Raw genomic sequence first — 23,284 nt, 5'->3', positions numbered from 1 at the left:
TAGCTTACTGCTGTCTGTCTTTTTGCATTCATCTTCTGATTCATCTAATAATTTAGAAATATCTTCCTCTGTCACTTTTCTTCTGTTTGCAGTTATGGATGGAAAAAGTAATTCTGAATTATAAACTGTATTCAGTGAAACAAAGTAGACCATAAAAATGGTGTCTCAAAAAAAAAAAAAAAAAAAAAAAGGTGTCTCCAGGCTTCTTTTATATCTTCTTGAATGATAATGTGATATTTCAGTCAACACTATAAACAATCATAGTGATGATGCAGTAATAATGATATATGTTACAGTTGCATCATCTTTCTAGGCAATTTCATTATTATTCCGTTTCCTTATTATTTTAGTTTTAAGCATTGTTAGGAACAATTGATGAGTAATGATGAAACAGTTCCTATGCTGATGAAACAGAAAATACTCAATATAAGAAAAAAAAGATCATGAAGTTTCCATAAAGTGCCTTAAATGTTTAAAATTATCCAATGCTGCCACATGGTAATTACAAGATATAATGGGTTTTATTCTGTTTAATAAATAAGTAAATTTCCTTTTGTTCCTTGGAAGACCTATAAGAAAACAAATAAGTCAAGAAATATTAATTTTTATAAACAGAACTGCTTAACAAAAGAAATTAAAAAAACTATGATTGGCTCCAGTAGACTCTAATAGTGTAATGAGAACCAATGGGAAAAGTATAAACACGGTGATCACACAAGCCAAGATTTAAGTCCTTCACTTGTGATTTTTTTTGTTTTCTGAATCTCAGTTTATTTATAAGATTTATTACTTAAGGTTGTTTAGATGATTAAATGACATATATGTACATGTTCTCCCAAATCCCTTTTTTGCTTTCTTTTTTATTATGAATATTTATTGCAAAAAATAAAATAGTACTCGTAGTGTGAGAGACCAAAGAAGATGGTATGGAAGACATAAAAATTGAAATAGAATTTGAGATATTGGTAGGATATGTCTATGTGAAATTGAGAATAAAAATATACATGGCTAAGGTGATAATATCAAAGCACGGAATCACAAAATGTTAAGTGCTTTCTGTGAATACCAGTTGCTAAATATTTACTCTCCACTAGGCTCTTGAAATCTTATATAATCCTAATAAAACCTTCAAAAGAGTGTATTATCATCCATGTTTTATAGATGAAAGAATTGAGACACAAAGAGCTTAAGTGGTTTGTCCAGGTGGCACATAGTAGCAGACAGGAGATTGAAATCCAAGACTGCCGAATTCCACAATCCTCAGTATTATCTTTATACCAAATCTATCTTTATCCCAGACATAGACAGGGAATTGCAAACGAGGTCACTTTGGTTAGTATTCAGGAAATCTAGAAAAAAATAATAAGAGGAATGGAAATGTTGTACAAGGTGATTTGGAGAGAATGAAATTAAAAATATCAATCAGGGAAGGTCCAAGGAGAGGAAATAAAGTCTGATCCTAGAATATGGGATGGGGAAAATTATGACAATTTTAGAGCTATCACAGAGGTAGAGTCATGGGATTTGTAGAAATAAAAATATAGGAAAGTAAAAGATAATTTAGAAGCTGGTGGTCTGTAAAATATAAAAGGATACCTTAAGTAGGGAGTATAGGAAGAGAGTGGGGTCAGTGCTCACTGGACTGGACAAGGCTGGGAGAAGTGGGAGACTTTGAACTCATCACATGTTCTTCAAGCCACAAATGCTATCTAGTTGCAAAAGGAAAGTATGTGAAGATTCCAATCCAAATATCATTTGTTTAGCATCTGCCAAATACCAAAGGTCATTACCATTTTTTTGCATACTTATCTCATTAATTCTCACAGCCAACTGTGACATCTATATAGTGCAATGATAATTCACAGCACTTCTAAGTGAAGTAAGCAGCTAGATAATCAGGTGTGGAATTTTGGAGAAAGGTCAGAGGTGGAGAAGGGGTCACTAGGAGAGAGAGAGTAAAATAAGTCAGAGTACAAATATTAAATATCTTCTGCATGCTCAGCAGTCCTAGGCTCAGCATAGTAGAGGATATAAGAATACTAAAAGATGATCACTGATTGGAGCAAGTGAAATGAATAACTATTTAAAAGACAAAAAAAAAATAGAATAAGTTTAGACTTAGGCATTAGATTGTGTAATACAAACTCCAAATGTTTTAAATTTCAGAGGAGAAACATCTGTGATTCCTGCTGTCAAAAAAAGTTGGAGTGTATCTAGGACTTGAAAGATGGATAATATTTGACTAAGTGCTGAGGAATACATTGGTATTGCTTTGTTTGTATGTGAATGAAAGAGAAAATGAATGCAAACATTACAGTGCATGTGAAGTTGATGTGTTTATAAGACAATGAGTATATCAGATTGAAAGAGGATAAACTAAATTTGGCAAACATCAGACAATAATAAGCGATATATGTTTTGATGACATTATAGAACACTTGGTTAATCAGAAAGAGGTGAGGTTTGGCATAAAGGGAAGTCTTTGAAGTATTTCAGCAGAACAGTGAAGGAAAGCAGCATTTCATGAAGCATGATGAGTAGCAGTCTGTTTATGGGATCAGAAATGAGAAAAAATCTGTAGAATATGGCCAAAACTGGTGTGTCTAAAGCATAGGTTTGAAGGAAGGAAGGGTAACCTTTAGGAAGCCATTATTCATGGGTGGCAATGAGCACTATGTGTGACTTTAGAAATTATTGTTGCAACACAAAATGCTACAAAGTATCTTGACAATTTAAATTCATGTATGTGGTGGATATTTAAATGAGATCTAGACTTAAAGGAGGACCAACAGTGACATGTGCATGACTATCCACTAAAAATATAATGCAGTAAGGAAGCTGCTAGAACTTGACCTGTTTATAACCTGAAATGGAGCAATATATCTTCCTTCCCTCCTTTGGCTGAGTCCTGTTGTTTTGTATTTCTGGTCAAAGTGCATTTACAGCACATGGCTCTCTGAGTGTTGGCTCTTCTTTACTAATTGAGCACATATATAATGACTATTACAAGTAGAATTTTGATAATGAGAGAAAAATATTTTTTCAGAAACACATCAACAAATAACATACCAGACTCATTTTGCCCATAGTAGCCATCTGATATATCCTAGCCTTTGTTCTATTATCTATTATATAACATGAGCAATAATATTACATAATTTGGAGTGTTACGAGGATCATATGGACAAATTCTGTAGTCCTGATAGAATTTAGACAAATGTTGTTCGTCTTCTGAATTCTAGGAACTGTACTAGATTCTGTAGATACAGCAGTAAACAAACTATGTATGGTACCTGCCCTCATGAAGCCCAGGTAGAATTTATGTAGAACGTATTGCTAGCCATCAAGCATACATACACATCCAGAAAAAAAAAGTTATGATTATTAAAGTAGAAGAATGATTAAAATGATTAATGCCTATAGTTGTAGATCTGCTTATATTTTTGATAAGGTTATATAGTTGGCCTTATTAAATATGATAAAAATAAATTGCTCTATTTGGTTTATACAAACTTGAAATGTGATTCTGTGAGACAGAACATTATTCCAAAAGTCTCAGGTAATGTTTACAAACATTAACTCTCTTAGTTGAAGGATCAAGGGGAATACAATAAAAGTGTCTTATTATAATTGAATTAAAATTATCAGCTAAAAGGCAACTTCTATAGTATAATGAATTTATTGAATAAGACTGCAAAAATAGATTGGCATATTTACACAGAGGAAATATTCTAGATCTCCAAATTGAGAGAAAATACCCAATAAGTCCATCATAAATCTTACTATTCAACAGAGGTTAATAAAAAAAGAAGTTACACCAAGAGAACCCAAGATGTTATAAGACGTTTAGACATACAACATTTTTCTAAGAGTAAAATCTTTCAGAAAATATGTTTGGGTCCATTTCGTTTATTGTAATTGAAGTCATCTTATGCCTCTGTTGGAACTCCACTTGCACGCCCTTTAAATTTAATAATGGAAGAGTTTGACTATTTATCAGACGAACTACAGTCTGGGAAATGGAGCTTCTTCTCAATTTACTGTGAATGAAAGCCCAGGTCCTTGGATTCCTCAGTTACCTGATAACAAAACCACTAGTGATACAACATTCACAGAATGAACTACACAAAGATTTCAGGAGCAAATAAAAGAGAAAATGGTCAAAGCCGTGGAATAAGTAGGAGAGAAAATAATTAAATAGAGTAACTAGTGTCATAAAATGAATTAATTATATAAGAAAAAATTCAAGTGAACATGGGCAAGTTACTTAACTTTCTGAGCCTCTTTCCTCATCTATAAAATGAGATAAGTTTATAGGGTTAATGTACCTTTTAAACAACAAGCATATACATACACATAAAACACTCTTGACTCTAATAACCATAATAAGTATTATTTAAGTGTTTGGTGGGGATGATGTTCCCATATATAGCAGAATTGTGATTTTTTTCCCCATTTCTTATAGCTTTCTGATTTAATTTTCATGTAGCATTATTATTCTCTCCCTAGAACATCTTTTTTTGCTGCTTATATATACCTTCAATAAATATTTATCTTTAAATCTCCACTGCCTCATACCTTGCCAGAAACCTGATATGTTTGTTGAATTAAATTCAGGGTGTAGAATATTTATTTCAATGAAAAAAATTGCTGATCATCCCAGAGCAGCCCTTTTTATTCATTTGTAGAAATAATCTTGTTATTTTAAAAGATGACAGGTTTGTAAGCACTGCAAATAGACCTGTGTAAAGATTTTTTAAAGGAGTTATTGGTTTTATCTCTAGAGACAGAAGCTCAGAATTAACAAAGACTGGTTTGCTGCATGCATGAGTAAACTACAGGCAGCATACAGAATTTGGCTACAATGAGAGAAAAAATGAGAGCAAGCCTAGGCTTAATTATGGAAGCGCAGAGTTCCTGGACTTGCCATACCCTCATGAGAGTTGCTTTCTGATTATATGAAGTCTATGGAAGCTATTCAACTATTCAAGATAAATGTATCAGATTGTCATATTTGTCGAAATCAATCCATTAAACGTTCTAGTCACTGTAAGTAACTGGAATGCACACAGATATAGATCCATGTACTTCTGAGTGGAGGTTTCCTCTGCAGCTGTTACCACTCTCTCTGTCAGTTTCATTGTGATAAAACGCTTCAGTTTTTTGGAGAAGGCTAGTGACTACTTTGCCCTTAATACAGTGTTCATATTAATTTACATCCTCTGTGTCCAGAAAAGAAAACAAAATGAAGGCTTAAGCTTTCATTTTTCTTGCAATTTTAAAATTTTGTCTCCTAGTCGTTTGAAAGAGGAGGCAGGTTCTATAGGTATATCTTTGCTTTGAGAGAACTTTCCTTAAAGTGGCTTTTTTGGTCTAGCCTTGTCACTGTTAATGGCATGGGCTTGCTGTCAGACAAGAATAAATTCCTTCTCAGGTAACCCACTGGACTATTAAAAGCATGTTCTAAAATAGTCTGAAAAGGAAGAAATAATACAGACTAATTTGAATTGCTGCATGAGAAACAAGGAAAATTAAGGTTTAATCAAAGAATCATTGAAATAATTATGTGTTATTTATTAATGCACCATGTATTTTAATAATCATATCTGTTAGTTTATATGCACAAGTGAAGATTGAAAAAGAACTCTAGAAAATTACATGAATATATTCTTCCAGTGCTGTTCTAAGGTTCATTTGTGTGGCCTAGTGGATAAAAAGTAGAGAATAGGACTCTTTCTAACCATTTCTATAAATGCATAGTTCTTATCCCCTTTCTTAAGCAAGACTTATTTTTAAATATGGAAATAATAAATATGCTCATACCAATTTTGATATAAATAATTGGCTATTTTCAGAGAGAGCTATTTGATAAACAAGTATTTTCTATAGTTTTTTTTTTCTTCTCTGTAGAGGATGCTTTTGTGTTTGCAAAAGATGAAGACAAAAACGAATTTTGCAATATTAACATTAACGTTACTGATTGTAGCATTAATGATTATACTGATTGTACTGATTATAGACTATTCAACCAGTTGCTTAATAGTTTTTAGTCAATTCTATGACTTTTATTCTAGTTCAGTATATTTCATATTTTGGTTTCTAAAGTATCATACATTAAGATGTAATAATACTGTTATTCTTACATAGTTCTAATAATTGTTCCACATTCAAAAGACAGCGTATTTTCCTATTTACATCCTCATCAACATCTGAGTTGCTATGCTCGAAGTTGTTCTATTAATCAATCTCTCAGCAGTTATTGAATCTCTAGTATATACTTAATGCTAGCAGTCATAACAAGAGTTTCAAACCAGAAGGAGATAACAATCCAGTCAGATATTATGAATAAAACAATGAATAATATAAAGCAGCTGTAGGATAAAAAGGGAAGAAGGTGCTAATTAAGCACTAAATCGTATGATGCAGATTATACTCTATAAAATTCCAGAGAGAGGGCCACAGTGGTTAGAAAAGGCTTTATCGAGGCGTGTTTTATCAATGCTTATCTTCAGCTTTATTGTGGTTGTTATTATTAATTGCTTGCAATGAGTTTAGTATTGTTTCCTATTTATTTGTCTGTTTTTTTCATCCCAAATAGGGGAAGAAGTGGTAATAAAATTAGATGTGTTTTTTAAAAATTAATAATACTGGCCAGGCGCTGTGGCTCATGCCTGTAATCCCAGCACTTTGTGAGGCCACGGCGGGTGGATCACGAGGTCAGGAGATTGAGACCATCCTGGCTAACATGGTGAAACCCCGTCTCTACTGAAAATACAAAAAAATTAGCCGGGCGTGGTGGCAGGTGCCTGTAGTCCCAGCTACTCGGGAGACTGAGGCAGGAGAATGGTGTGAACCTGGGAGGTGGAGCTTGTAGTCTGCCAAGATCACACCACTACACTCAAACCTGGGCGACAGGGCGAGACTCTGTCTCAAAAACAAACAAAAAACAAAATTAATAATAGTAAGTGAGAAATCAATCCAGGGTAAAAACTGAACAAAACATTGCACCATATTGATGTGATCTATACCATTGTGTTCTCTTCCAAATTAGACCATTCATACTTGTGACTGTCCTTTGTTATTCACACTTAATTACTGGTATTCTGTCTTACAAATGCCTACTGCCCTATTTGATTCCATATTTCTGTTTTGTGATTAATATGCTGCTTTCCTGAGGGGAAAGTGTCACCTGTAAACCACTTTCTATTGTAAGCGTCCACAGTGTTTGGGGAAAGAACCCTTGTTTAGTAAATAAGACTCGTTTGCAACAATTCCAATTCCAATTTCTTATAGGAAGTGAGTGAAAATAGATATGAACAAAGTACCAATATTGTCATTGAAACTCCTTGTTAGAAACAAAATGATGATTTAATATTCTCTTATATATTGGTTGCATTAAGATGTAAACATTTTCCATTTTCTATAATTCATGACAATGTTTACATTAATAATGATTTTCTCCCAGAGGAATATTATTTTTATGTGATTATAAATAGCCTCTTGGCAGACACTGGATAAGCACTGTGTGCTGTTTTAAATGACAACATAGTATCAATTATACACAACACAAAGCAGAGAGAGAGATTGGATGACTTCCAAATGTGTCGTTCAAGTGAGAATATATTTGTGAATTTAATTGTCATGTTAAGCCTATTAAATAACAAGTATTAACATGCTTCCATTTTATCCTCTATCTATAAAATATTTCAGTTTATGTTATATGTCTGTGGTTGAAAATGTGTGAAGTTTTATTATCTTTATTAAAGCACCCTGTAGAAAATTTTCTGCTGAAGTAAAACCTCAAGTTCTTTTTTCTCCTTCTGAGGTAAACTCCAAAACTAGATTTCTTTTTAATTGGCTATATGGTTTTACGCTTTTCATGTCTCTTTTAATTTCTTTTGAACATAGAATATTTGCATGTGTAGGAGCCAAAAAATAGAGGGAAAAAAAAGGCATTTTCCCACACGTGGAAACAAAGGGGAAAGGAGGTATTACAGTTGCAACATCCCTTCCTTTTGCCAAATATCAAGTAGGATGGAAATAGTTTACCGGGGTGATTAAAGTGCCAAATTGATTTTATTTTATAGGAATTAGATCTCTGTATAACAGAGAAGCAACACTTTTTCATGTGCCATATAATAGCTTTAAAAATCATTCCCTTGCATTTAAGGATAATGAGAAAGGAAATTTACAAAGAGCCTGGCTTAGCACGCTAAGTGGAATTGGAGGAAAACTCAGGTAGTTCTCAAGAGATTATTCTACATCTACTCTTTAAGGATTTTTGAAGTATTGGAGATTGTTTGTTAGAGATGATCATGATGACAACATGAGGACAGTAAAAGTAGATGTAACACGTGTGGTACTGAGTGCTAATGGTATGCCAGGTACTGTGCTAAGTTCTAGATATGGATCATCTTATGTATTTCTCACAAAGCCCTGTGAGGTGGGTTATAACCTCTTCAACTCAGAAATTAGGAAATTGAACCAAGGGAAATTATAGAATTTTCTCAAATGGCTGTATATTGTCTCCAGGACTTAGGGAGAATTACAAATATGTTTTCAAAAACAGTGGGTCCCTACCACTTAGGTCTTTTTCTTTTTTTTTTCCTTTTTCTTCACTCTGTTTCCTAAGTGCTATAATTTAAGACAAATGTATAATTGCTATTTCCCTTATATTTTAAATATGACATATACACCTAAACCTTGTCAATATAATTGCCAAATAAAGCAGATACTTGGCTAATAACTTTGAGCTGCCTTTGTTGGTTGGTGAGTGAAAGGAATCTGGCATAGAAACCACAAACAGAGTTGTCTGTGATCTTATACTTGACAGCACAAATGGTTTATCACCAAAATTGTTGAGAGAGTCTTGGATATGGTTTACTTTCAAATTTCATGAGTATCCACTAAGCTGACTGTAAGGCCTGATAAAATATCATCCAGTTCCATGATTAGATTTTTAAATGTAAATTGTATTCTTAATGGTTAGAGTGACAGCAAATTGAGATGAAAGAGAACACAGAGTAAATTTATCTCTGGAGTTGTTGGTGGATCTTAAGGTTGTTTAGAATGAAAACAACAGATTCTAGGAGTCCGGGAATTGATTTAGCAATCAACTATGCCAGCTGCTCTCTGTCAATAACCTTTTTAGTAGAATCCTAAAGTCAAACAACGAGAAAAGATAGGAGACAGGAGGCATTATTTATTTTCTATGTTTAGGTAGTTTACAAAAATGTCAAGCCTCCTATCTCTTAAGAACAAATTTGTTACTCTGTTTCTAAATTATTTTAATATATTTTGTAAATGTAATGGTTTTACTTCTGGGAACCATTTTTCCTCTTACTTCTCCACCTTTCTGGTTGCCATTCATATTACCAAAAATGAAAAATTAGATATGACTCAATTTTCAGTCTTTTAGTGAGTCACTAATACATGTTGGATCTCTGAAAAGTAATACTGAATATAAAACCTAAACTATTACATTTCAACTTGAGAGGTTATGACATATTCAATATACCCATATTCAGGAATATGCATTGTGAATACTTGGTTGGTAAACAACAGCCTTATGAGAACTGATAGCTCTTCTGTATTCACAGCAGGGATCAATTAAATTAAATGAATAATGTTATTATTTATTTATTAGTGAGCCAGTATGTTAACATGTGAGAGGGGAAGGGCATGCCGAGGGATATAAATGAAGCCTAGGATTTTAGCTTGAAGTTTTACTTAAAGTTTTGTGTTTTTTCTGGAAAGTCATTCATTTTTTTTTTTTCCCGAAAGGGAGTCTCACTCTGTTGTGAAAGTCATTCATTTTTAATTATATTTAAATACAGACCTAAACAATTTATACATAAATCTAATATTTTAAATATTTGCCATGAAGAAAAATGGATTTCTAATGAAATGAATGATATGTGTTCTACAGCCTCTCCTACCATTCAACACCTCGGAGAATAGGTATCACTATTTTGATTAAAAAATGTTAAATATTTTTGAGATTGAAAAAAGATATCCAGAAACTTGAATTCATTATAACTGAATTTTGTCTTATCATAACTGATGGTTGAAAACATGTGTTCTTTGTATTTTAAGGTATCCTCAAATAAAAAAAGTGTTAAAATGCCCATCAATAATATCTTCCTACTGTAATATGGAATATTACATTTTAATCCTGTTTTCTTTATTATTCTAAAATTATATAAACTAGAATTCTAAAACATAATATGGCAATATAATATTTGTCTGTAGTTAATTGAAATTGTTTTGCACCTTTCTAAAATTTTATCGTATGTTTTGTTCATTCCCTGTCTCCTATGCTTTTTTGAAAATACCTGCAAATGCAAGCTCAAAGACAGGATACTGTTGTATAAGAGCATTGCACTGGGACTCTGCATACTTGGGTCCTACTTGTAAATCAGTTGGATGAATTTGGCAAATCATCCATTTTGTTTGGGTTTCAATGGTCTCAGTGAACTCTAAGGCATCTTCAGGCACTAAAACACTCTTCAAGTTTCATATGTGAGTGCGGAATTCGTTAGGCTGAATGATACCACAATAGATAATTGACGTAGTCCTTCCACTTGCAGGGAGTTATAGATATTCAGAATACATTAAAAGTGCTATATGTTAGTAGAGCTGTTTAAATAATGAAGCTATCTTTCTTCATCTTGAAGCTTTAATTCACTTTTTCCCACTAATCATGGAAAAATGTATAACTTTCTTTGAAAGATTAGTGTTCTACTCATAAATTAGTACACTTCCCCCAGAAAGAAAATAAATATTTTGGTATAGAACTATAAATAATTGGGGAAAAAACCCATAAATATATAAGTTAAAGTTTCATTGTATATCTTTGGTATTATTTCATATTTTACCAAGAGCTCTAAAAATACTGTAAGTCAGTCTGTTTACATTAAAACACTCCAGAAGCAGTAAAATAGAGTCTCATTTAGCAATATTCATTTGTTTACTCACTCATTTAAGCAATAATTTTCACTTTTAATAATGCTCTTTCCTTTACTAAATATATATTGCCTAATATGGTCCATATTTTGGCTTCAAGTTGTTTATTGTCTGCTGAGGATTAAGAAAAAAAACTTGTAAATAAACAAATGTATTGAGAACCACGGAAGCAGAGGATAACGCATACATTGGGTCCTCTGAGAGTATAAAGTGTTTTCAGGGGAATGGGTAGAGGGGAGTCCAAGAAGAGCTAAAAGAGCTAAGCTTTGAGGATTGACTGAAATTAGCCAAGTTCTAGGCAGTTTATCACTGAAAATTTGAAATCCCATGTATTGAACATTTCATTGGATGATTCTATGGCAAGTTAGGACATTACATGCTGGGCGTATTAAACAGATTTATTATTTTTAATTAAGACTTCAATCCATCCACTTGGCCTCATTAATCTCTTTCCCTATCAGCTTTGGTCTTTGTACTAAAATAAAAACACAATTCATATTTACCTATATCTTCTGTCTTCACCATCTCCCCTTTCCCTTACCTATATGCAAATATGATTTTCTGTTGAGTTGAAAGAGATATTGTTCAGATAACTAGAAGAAATTATTTTTAAAAAATGAAGATTTGGTAATTCTGAAAGTTTTAAAAATATCCCAGTTGACAGTCTATCTAGAACTGCAGAAATTGGTCAGCTAATGTGGAGATTGGTCTTAAAGTATTGGGCCTATTCTATGGGATATGTCAAGTCCATTCAATGTCTAACAAAGGTTAAGCAGAAAATGATCATGTAAAATAGTATGTTTTTTTTTTTTAAGTATTAGGAAGTGAATACCTATAGATTTGTCAATGGTTATGAGGAATTTATGGAAACAGGTAAAATGATTGGCATTTATCTTGACTGTCCAAATAGTTGATTAAATAGGAAAATGAAATGGAGTTAAAAATTTTGATCTTATATTAGGTTTGTCCTCAATGCATGACCTTTGTTAGGCTATTTATCCTTCCAGAGACCATTTTTTGTCTATCTTAAAAATTAGAGTGTTAGAATGGTTGATTTCAAATGTCTTTTACATTCTTAAACTCTATGATTCTATGCATCTATTTTTATTATACCCCAAACATCAGGTACTTTGTCATAAACAGGGTACAAGGATAAATGGAACAATGATATGATCTGAATTTATCATATTTCCTTTCTTTAGTTGGCCATTCCATGGAAAATTATTTTTACTTCATAAATTGGAGATGAGAAAGAAAAAACCACTAATATTACCTTTATCATTTTTAATCAAAAGAAAGCATGAAATATGTATTTGGCTGCTATTCTTGCTTTCTATCAAAGTGAATACGCAAATATGTAATAACACATGGAAATATATTAGGGAAGCTTTTAATCAGGAAGCAAAGAAACCGTTCCAGTGGAAACATTTTGGCCTGGAGGACGTCCTTTGATCTAAGAAGTTTAAGCTTTTGGTGTTTTAAACACCTTATAGTAGGGTCACATAGCCAATTTATTTTGAATAATTCATTTGCTTAAAAATTTTCTAAAATTGTGGAAAAAAAAAAACCCTTGAGAGTTAATTAACAATAAGATGTATTATTGGGATAACCAAATAAGCCATCTCTGGCTTCCTCACTGGTGATCTTCTATACAGGTACTCCAGCAAGGTGAAAACTATATAATGCAAGAGGCAATAAAGACTAAGCAAATGAGTTCATAAGTAGCTGGGTGAATGGAAAATTTTCTGCCCTTGTTTGGGCACTGCACTTATTTGTTCCCAGATACGCAAGTCAAATTATAAAAGTCATCCTTGATTTACTTTTCTCACTTGCCACATCAAATTCATTAAGTCTTGTTAGATCTACTTTAAAATGTGCTGTGAATTTATCCACTTCTCTACAACTTCTGATTTTCATTGACCATACATGTAAGATCACTACCCATTACTCTGAAAGGCATTCCTTATAACATTTCCCTGATAAATTTTTATAGGGTACTTCATTTCCTTTTTACTTATTTAGTTACTATTTTTCTTTTTTTTGTCTCTGCCCACTGGAGTCTTAGCTGCATGAATTAGGGGATTTTTTCTATATTGTTCACTGCTATAACTCCATGTCCTAGAAAAGGGTCTGGTACTGAGTAGGCACTCAATAAGTATTTCCTGCATGAATGAATGAGTTTACACTGCCCCTGTGTAGTCCAAGCCAGCTTGGGTTATTTCAATAGTTTCCAACTGATCTGATACAGCTCATATCCTTTTCTTTACAACATTATTTTTGTTCACATAGCAGCCAGCGATCTTTTAAAATCCTATCATGCTAAAGCCCTTCAAAGGCTTACTATTGCCCTTAGGACAAATCCAAACTCACATGAGCAGCCTAAAATGTTCTATGTGTGTTCATGTGATTTGCACAAAACTCCATATAGTTTAGTGGGGCCCTGCTCTTCCTTTACCGTCCAGTTTAGTTTATCTCTTTCTCCACTCATTCTCTGCCTCACCACTCTATGCTTGCCATTCATTTATGAAATCTGAAATATTGTCTTGCTTTTGTATCTCCTGTCTCCTTCTATCGCTAATGTAAGTTCCATGATACGGCCCTATCTTCACCATTGTCCCTCAGTAATTTCATTTGTACTATTATCTCCACAAACACTCACAACATCCCAGCTAACACAGATGTTATTATTCTTATTTTACTTTGAAACAACAGACCTAAGTTAGATGACAATTGCCCATTTCCTGTCTGTCCCTCACAAGACCAAGTCTCTTCAAGGCACTTTTACATATCTTTCCCATAATATACATTACTGTGTCCTCAGTGGAAGTCCTATATATGTTGTATGTTAATGACTCAATAAATATATACTAAAAAAAAGAGAAAAAATATTTAATAAATAAAGGAATAAGGGTATGGACTAGACACTTGAAATCCCAGTCCCTAGACCTGTGCAACATACCATATCCAGAACAAAAGGCTTATCATCATAAATTCTAAAAGTGCCTCTCTAGTATTAAAGATAAGCTTTTGTTGTTAAGCCTTTGCCATTAACTGAAAGAGCAAATTATTAGTTGTAGAAAATTGAGAGACTGAAAAAATACTGAGCTCATACTGTTCTGGAACAGAACAAGGCAGAAGTTGTAGTGCTGAGAACGTTTTGGTTTCCTTTCTTTCTTCCTTCCTTATTTCCCCATTGAATCTCTGTCTCTCTATGCATCTGCCTTCTCTGTGTTTTCCATTCTCTGTCTTTCTGCCCGGTTCTCTGGCTCTGGCTCACTGGCTCTGTCTTTGTTTTTCCATCCAGGCCTCTTTCACACTGCTCTATCTTTCTTTGTATAGGACTCTATGGTTGCCCTTGGGATTGAGAAGTCCCTGGAAGGAAGAAAAGAAATGCAAAGTACAGTGGTGACATTTAGCAATACACAAATGAAAGGTATAAGGATGCCTATGTTTGAAGTAAAAACCTCCTGTGCCTGCCCACCTCACACAAACTCCTGAACTTCTTCAGATTATTCCCAGTTGGAGAGGTCTTTGTTTAACAGGCAAATTTGAACATCTCTGATTATTATATGAGTGGCAATTCAATTATTTTTAATAGATGGGGTTCAGAAAGGGAGGAGTGGTTGCTACTCCATATCTCTAGGGTCTCCTCCTTCCATCTCTAAGTGGTCCAAAAGTACAAGGCAGAAGCAAGTGATAGTAAGGAAGCATGAAGGTCAAGGTGCCCCTATTAACACAGGACCTTAGCACAATCCCATGTCTCAGCCAAAATATAAAATCATCTTTTCATTTAATTTTAGCATTTGTTAAATTCCAAACTTTGAAAATATTCTACATCTTACAAAAGTAGTCTAGGAAGCTTATACCAATACATAAGTAATATTATTGCTTTAATAAACTTGACTATCATTTCCTTATTAAACTCACATCTTCTCACTTTACTTTTAGTCATAGATTTATAAATGCCTTCTACGCACCTGAAAGAATAAATTGACACAGGGATTTGTAATGATTTCCTATATCATGTGTTTTTAATGTAAATAAATTTCAACTCAATGGTTACTTGGAGGTCCTCATAACTTTCCAGTACCAGGATTTATTGCCATTCATTGTTTGCATGATTGGGGTCCTTCCAAAATGTTCAGAGTTCTCTGGATGTAACTCTCCATACTTCCAGGAAAATCCAATGAGGGTCTATGACATAAAATCTCTATTAGGTGTTAGAGAAAAAAATAGCCTCAACATTTGTTACAAGATAGAAGGAGTAGGCTTCAGATGTTCAGAAATGGCTTTCAATCAGGGAATCTCATTCATAAAGAAACTAGATACATTAAACTTTAGTGTAGTAAATTGTTTTTCTTCCTTCATGCAATCAGAATTCAGCTCATAGCCTCCTACCTTGACAAGATTTTGAGTAATCTCATTCATCATTTCTAGCAAAGTAAAGAAAACATCAGTAACTTAGATCATTAGAATGAATGCACACTGTATACTAGCCCCAAAAGAATTTGACTAAATCAAAAACAACCAAATTGATTTGTATGGGAAAGAACTCAGAACAACAAAATATTAGCAATTTGCCAACCTACCATTCAGGTATTATGGAAATAAGCCAGCCCAAATCACTCAAGGAACAGAAATGAAGTCAACTTACTGTGTTTGAATGTCAGAGGGATTTTCAGGTAATAGCTTGTAAAATGAAGGGCACCTTTAGAGTTCGAATGTAAATTTCAACAGGCTAAATCTTTCCTTCAGAGAGTAACAATCTTCAGGAATTCCAAAAGAATATATTCCTAATAAAATTATAAGCCTCTTTTCTGCAAATGAATTCTGCTATTTCTGTCATGTTCAATTTTCTTTGTTTTTGTTTTCTTACTTCAAAAGTCAGCTTCAAATCTTCTTGTGTAATTAGATGGGATTTAAATTGTAAACACATTATCAGGAAAAGAATTAATATTTTGAGTATCTCCCATGCACTGGGTGCTTCATCACTTAATCCTTATAACACCCCTATAACTATCCGCATTTTATAAATATCCTAACTGAAGCTTGGAGATGTTATGATGTTTTCAAATTTACACAGCTTCTAAGTGACGGATCTGAAGCCATCACTTACACCCATGTGACTCCTAAGCATGCAGTCTTTATACTAAACAACTCTGATTTTGCTGTAGGACTGTATTATTAATATAATATTACATTTAATATAATTCATTATGTATTTATTGTATATGTTATATGATGTATTCATTCACCTAGCAAAACAATGTGTGATTTTAGTAAGTTTTTCTGACATCACTTATTATACGAGTCAGGATCAAAGTCGTGTGTCATGCTCAAGTATGACCCATTTGATTTGTTTTGGTGCACCCTAACACGACAAAACCTTGTCCTGAGTTAGTAATTCCCTGCCAGGGCTAGTATCACTGTCGCCATGGAGACAGGCAGCCAGCTGGCTTCTCCTTTGTTTTTTTAATTTTTTTTTTGCTTGTGTTCCTACTTTCCCATTGTACCCATTGTATCCACCGCCTTACAACCATGCCATCAGCCATGTTAGAGAGCAGAATAAAAAGAGATTATAGTTGTGGAGAATTTCTGATATCAACTGCATATTGCATTTTATGCTGCAGAAGCACCAGTTTGTGTGTTTTAATAAATATATCTATTTTGGCATCCAGGCTTTTCTTTGTTCAATTTACCACATACCTTCCACCTAGAATCCCTCCATCTTCCCTATCCTTCCTTACCTGGCAGGCTCCTTTTAGGCTGTTAACTTACTCTCTTTCAAGACTCTTTCTGCAGTATATCCTTTGTATATATGATTTTCCTTCAACACACTATAACGTAATGATCTGTCTAGACGTCTGTTTCAGCCAGTATATTGGGAACTTCTTGAAGACAGGGTTGGGTTTTAATAATTCTTCAGTGTTTGTATATAGTAAGAATGCAATAAAGTTGTTTTAAATAAAATAATAACTTTATAGTTCCTTTAGATAAATCTAAAAATATGGAATAGTGTAAATTACGTGAAATTTCCAGGGAAATGATTTTATATATTGTATAATAAGTTCCTCAATAACTCAACAAGACTATAAAAGACTATAATTATACAGCCACTACTATTCACTGACAGGGTAGTCGACAGGTACTATTCTGACAGGGTAGAAAACAGCTGAGGCTCAACAGGCACCATTCTATGAAGATAGTGATATATCTTAGTATTTAGAAACAACTGATGTATATTTATGGACACTAGTATTTTAAAAGTTTTGTCATTTAACTGACTCCTTCTTTGTCCTTGTAGGCTTATTTTCAAAGCCACAAAATACTACCCTACCTTAGAATTATTTTTTCAAGAATGGCCCTCAAACAAGGTTGGGGAATAGATCTTTCCAAGCATAAATCCCTTTAACCCACCGAGAAAGTAGAAACTTAGGGTAGAGGCTTCACTCCCTTGTCCCTCGTCAGCTATAGTCATGGTCTCCTGATAGATGACCCTTCTGTTAGGCTTAGGCAATCTGAGAGGAGCTTTAAGAACTGCAACTTGGGAACCTGCACTGAAATCCAGTTCCACATATTAGGAGCTGAGTAGCCTAAACTCCGGTTAACCTCAGTTTTAAAAACTACAAAATGAGACTAATACGTACATTCTAAAGAGCTTGTGAAGATTAAATGACTTAATACAGGAAGACCATTTGGATCATTCTTGGCACATAGTAAACACTATATAAATATTAGCTAGGGAAAGATAATGTGGATCAATCTTTTTAGTGTTTCCAGCCTTATTTTTTTCTTTGCTAACTAAAAAATAAACTTCCATGTTATATCATGTTTAAGTCAATCTTTACTTCCATAAGGAAAAAAATTAACAATATTATAAATGGATATTTTTGTAGGCATATGGCCTGTAAGTTATGAAACAGTATGTATGGCTTCTGTACATACTTAAACATGCTCAGTAATTAACCTGTATGGGTGTAACAACTACAAGATCACAATATGATGAACAGAGCTCCATGTGGCAGGAGGGTCTAGGCCTGGAATGTGGTGTTTGTGCAACTCTAATTACTTTGCTTGTCAAACCATTTTACACCATCCAGAACTAATTTTGGTGAATTCTAAGAAAGGAAACCTTTCAGTAAGCAGGCAGGTCTGCTGACATTTGATAATATCTAGTTATCAGTGAGATTTTAGAAGGTATACATGTCCATGTTGCATGTTGATTTCAGGATAAAAAACACACAGCAGAAGTTTATGGAATGAAAAGTAATGATAAAATGTTTTACAAGCAATTTATATGGGATCATATGATAGCTAATGCTGAGAGTTCATGGCCTGGATGGTATTGGTTGATTAAAGAAATCACTTGGGATAAAGAAGTACTTGGAAATGATTGTGGGTTTTCTTTCTTTCTTTCTCTCTCTCTCTCTCTCTTTCAGTTCATAATAAGCTCAGAGACTTGAGAGAAGCTTTCAAGGTTCTATAAAACTGAATATATTTTCTCTTTGGCTCATTGTTTACTTAACTACAGGTCATTTATTATGGCAGGAAAAAAATGTGTCTTTTCAATATGAAAAGGCCTATGAATTTCAACCTTCTTTTATTGCTCATATTATATCATTTGAGAATTTTTAGTTAAATGGAAAAAACACAGTGATTTCTTTTATATTAAGATTCCCCCTCAGCTTCTGAGATTTTAGTTTCCATAATTTAATGTGCGTGTTAAAAATAAATTGCTTAATTTGAGTACATGTACATTTTCCATTAATGAAGTCCAGTAGATACATTTAACATTGCATATCCATCTATGGAAAATAATATATTCAGAAATGGCTCTGAAGATAACTGAATCTGCGAAGGTATCTTCTTGAAGATCTCACTTAATAATAGCTTTCTTATTGCATAATAATATGATTTATACTTGGCTTGGTTTTATGAATTATGCATGTAGAGGACAGATCTAGCTTTTTAGTTGTGGATATTAGATTTGTTAATACTTTTTTTTTTTTTTTCCAATGCCTACTTCTGCATTGTACGTACAGGACAAAGCCCAGCCATTCCACCTCCATTACCGACAGAACAAGCTTCCAGACCCACCCTGGCATCACCTGCCCTTGAAGGCAAGTACTTTTTTTTCTCTTAAAGATCTCTATTGTAGATAAAATAGAATGTAGAGAAACAAAAACAACAAAAATAGTCACAAAGCAACAGCAAAATCCAATGTTTTCTTACATACTTTTAGTATTTCTAAACTACAATTTGCTTTTCCTAAAATTGCAATTTGCCATTCTTTAGAAAACCAAAAATTTCCCCTTAAGATCCTATATTGGTGACCCTCAGCTTCCAGAAGGATGCCAACTCTAGTACTTTGGGAATCAAGAAAAAAAAAATATAGAGACAAACAGATAAGGCTATGCCTTGCAACTCTTGCGGTTTTACCGCAGCTTGATCAATTTAGTCTCTGAAGAGGCTGCGGCCAGAGTTGCTGGGTTTGAATCTGAGCTCCACCTTTTCCTAGCTTTGTGTGTGTGTATATTCATACACACACAAACACACACAAACACACACACTCACACACACAAATACACACTGTTGTATGTACATGTATGTATAGTTTATAAGTACTATACACAATACTGCTACTAATTCTTGAAAAATATGATGTCTCAAGATCAGTATTGTAATAAATTTTGCTGGAAATTTAAAGTCATTTCTTTAAGTCTTCATTCATTTCTTAAACTTTTATTAAAACCCAAACATGGGATCATTTCAGATATTGTCCAAAATACCGGGGATTCAGAGATGAATAGAAAACATTTTCTTCTCTGTCAAGACTCAATTTGCCAATATAAAAACACCAGTAATTAAAGCTAAAGCACCATTAAATTTTTTCAAGAGTACAAATGGAGGTCTTCCTCAGATCACAGCCACCCTAGAAAGGGGTAGAAACCCCTAGCTTTGTCCCACATTGGAAAAGATCTTCTGTGTGCAATGTGGACACTCCAACCTGCTTGTTCAAGATCTTCCCACTCAGCTCAACAACTGCCCATTGACTTTGGCCATCCCTTGAGACTAAGTGATGACACTCATGAGGATTCATCCAGGAAGAGGTTACTCTTGTATGTCACTTATCTAGAGAGTAAACAAGTGATTTAGAAACAACCAGTCCAAAAAAAAAAGAAAATAGAGAGAGAGAAAAAAAATCAGAATTACATTTCTTTTGGCATTTGGACTATAATATGTCATATTACTTAAGAGAATTTGACACAAAACTGACTATCTCACTCAACAAAATGTTCACTGGACAAGACAACACATATAAATAATAGCATTACCTCAATTTTTCATGGGATTCTAATTCTGTTGTTGTTCCAGATGGACATAAAGCAAGGAATTCAGATTTCCCAACTTGAGGGAGAATTTGATACTCAGATTATTCAAGTGTTTGGTGCCAAGTTATCTCCTAGCAGAGGCTCATAAAACACCAAGTAGCATATATTTTGCCTAGCAATCTGTCCCTTGGAAAAGGATGTGTCATTTGTTAAGTAGGACTCTTAGGTTCTGTTATTGTATTAAAAGAGCAATGTAATTTGACAGTTCATCCCAGAACCTAGTACTGTGTTGTGGTGAATAAAATAACAAGGTTTGAGGACCACAAGCCTTTGTCAGTGTCTTCTCTGAAAGCTCGGAGGCTGCTAACCCTGAGCAGCTCGAGGAGTCTATATTATCAGGCAATGCTGAGATCATGGGCTTTGTCAGGGCTTGCAGATGTGCTGCCTATGACTTCATTAACATAATTGATTAGGAGCTAGGACATATTTAGTATTAATCAAGCTGTTTTTAGTGAGGCTGATTATGCCAGTCCTCTTGATGCACTATTTTAGTCTGGAACTTCCTTAGTACCAAGTTGCAAAAAAAAAAAAAAAAAAAAAAAAAACCACACACAAAAAAACAAAAATAAAACGCTTTATGTAAAAAGGGGGAACTTTCATCTGGCACTAAAGTGTGCTATTATACGTGAGGAATACAATTATAACAGGTCAGAATGTAGGAGCATGTACATATTTCAATTTTAATGTTTTTAAAAAGTAGAGCTCATGTAGAGACTAGATTATTAAATTTGTTCACGGGAGACTAGAAACAAATAAAACTTCATTAGTAGAAATCTAAAAAAAAAAAAATGTGGCTCTCTTTGTGTGTAAAAGAATACTACAAATCTGTAAAGCCAATACTACACATCTGTAAAGCCCATAAAAGCCTTCTTTGTGCTTTCATAGCACTTAAGAAACAAAATTTCCACAGCACTTACTTTGTTCGGGGGAGTATCTGTGTACTTCTTCTCTCAGTCCACTTATTTAGTGCCTTGAAATTGCTCTTGCTTTTCTTGGATTTCTGTGTTGTCCCCACATTGCATGCTTTGTCTGCCATAATGAAGTTTTTATTACTTTGAATTTTTTGATACAAAAGGATGAATTATATATTAAATCATTTATTTCCTTTGACTCTTATTTTATGTTTTAGGATTTCTTTGGCCAGGACAAATTGGCTACAATAGGTTTTGAAAAGATCTTATATAATAACTACTTCACATCGTCATTCTGGTCATTGTTGTCAATTTGTATTTAATTATGGATATAACTCAAACTAATTTAAAATGAACCTATTGTAACTATAATGTTAATTCTCATCTTTTTAAACAATTTTGAATTTCCATGTCTATTGAGAGCTCTTAGTAGGGCTGAAATGCCTACAAGTTCAAAGGGTTATCCATTTCTTTCACAAATGGAGCTGACTTATGTGAGTCTTTTCCTCCAATCAAATGGTATCTTATAATATTAACGTGATAGGTGATTTTAGCTCTTAGCATGAAGGTCCTTTATTGTCAAATGTTTTTCAGCATTCCTGCTAACCCCTTACCCCAAGAGCTGTATTTCTCAGACTCTTGAGTGGTTAAACAGAACAACTTCAGGCAATGTTGCCCACCCTCTTTCCAATTACCAAGGAAGGCAGAAAAGCTGTTTCATAAAATCCTTATATAAGCAAAATTACCATATATGATTCCATTCATCTTTAATCAACAATACCAGATAATATCTTTCCCACTACTTTCACCCGCATGTAATTATTGGGCATTTAGTATAAAATTACCAGGGCTCCTCTTTTGTGGCAAAGATGTGGAAGGAAGAAGTTAAGTTATACTTAAATTACTTTTAATATTACATTAAATAGCTGCAATTTACGTGAATGAAGTCAAATAGAGAAAGGTAAATTACTATCAAGTACACTATAACTTGTTGAATAAATATATAACTAATAATTAGTCTTGCAATTATAAATAATAGTATAAATGCTATCACTTGTATGTGAACAGGAGAACTCTAGAGAGCCGATCAGAGTCTGCCCAATCTCAGCTTTGGTACTAATGAGTTGTACGGTCTTTGACAGATCAATTGACTTCTTAGGACCTCAATTTCTTCACCTATGAACCAAACTTAAATAGTCTCTGAAGTCCCTCTATGCTTTTATACCCAAATATTTCACAACTTTTTTTTCAGGCTGGTAGATTGGTAATAAACTGCCATAAGAACAGAGTGAACCCTACATAGCTTTGCCTAGTGGTTAAATAGCAACTATAGATATGATAGAGAGGTCAAACGTTTTGGGACGATGGATAATACTATGAAGCATTATTTACTGAAACACAAAAATAAGTTACAGAGATCATAAAGGCTGTAAAAGTTAGGAGGAGGATGAGATATAAATGAGGCCAGGTTATGAAGTGAAACCGCAAATCTTTCATTGAGCCATAAAGAGTAAGTTAGTTGAATTGCATAGATACAGAGGAGAAAGGAACATTATATAAAATTTATTATAAGATAATTTTTTACCATAGGATACATCTGAAGACAATATTCTACAGGAGCTAGTAAGGTTTTATTTACAATTCTATTAAACCAAGAACTTTATTACCTTAGCTCCTCAGTGAGATATATCCTGAGAAGTAAAAAATAAAATAAAATAATAAAATAGAAATTTGTCCTCAATTTTTATTTCATTAACTCTATGACACAATAGATTTTATTGAACTTCAGGTCAATATAATATTTTTTCTTTGTTTTGTGGAGAAATAAAATCATATCTTTTGGTGGTTTTTAATAGGATTGGCCTTTATTTATAAATTATGATAAAATATATAAACCAAACTACTTTTACCACCTATTTAACTTACAGAGTTGCTAATAACAATATAGCACATTTTCTAGCACAGTTAGGTACTCAAGCATTGGTTGCTATTAATTTTTTTTTATATCAGGACATT

At 33.5% G+C, this 23,284-nt stretch overlaps 1 protein-coding gene and 1 long non-coding RNA gene across 28 annotated transcripts in view; one reads left to right on the top strand and one right to left on the bottom strand.

Moving 5' to 3' along the window:
* LOC105465538 (triadin) overlaps positions 1-23,284 on the top strand; it is a 408,157-nt gene that overhangs the window by 141,433 nt on the left and 243,440 nt on the right. For all 27 annotated transcript variants that reach the window (XR_011623327.1, XR_011623326.1, XM_071096392.1 and 24 more), the window contains exon 10: positions 19,008-19,085. Coding sequence is in view for 25 of the 27 variants with exons in the window: in XM_071096392.1 (XP_070952493.1) it covers positions 19,008-19,085 (78 nt within the window). In the remaining 2 variants the exon portion in view is untranslated. The remainder of the gene's footprint in view (positions 1-19,007; positions 19,086-23,284) is intronic.
* LOC105465539 (uncharacterized) overlaps positions 1-23,284 on the bottom strand; it is a 58,677-nt gene that overhangs the window by 18,077 nt on the left and 17,316 nt on the right. The gene's annotated exons all lie outside the window — the stretch shown is intronic.

This window comes from Macaca nemestrina, chromosome 5 (assembly GCF_043159975.1).
Source record: "Macaca nemestrina isolate mMacNem1 chromosome 5, mMacNem.hap1, whole genome shotgun sequence".
Lineage (NCBI taxonomy): Eukaryota > Metazoa > Chordata > Mammalia > Primates > Cercopithecidae > Macaca > Macaca nemestrina.
This window is presented reverse-complemented; position numbering and strand designations above follow the sequence as displayed.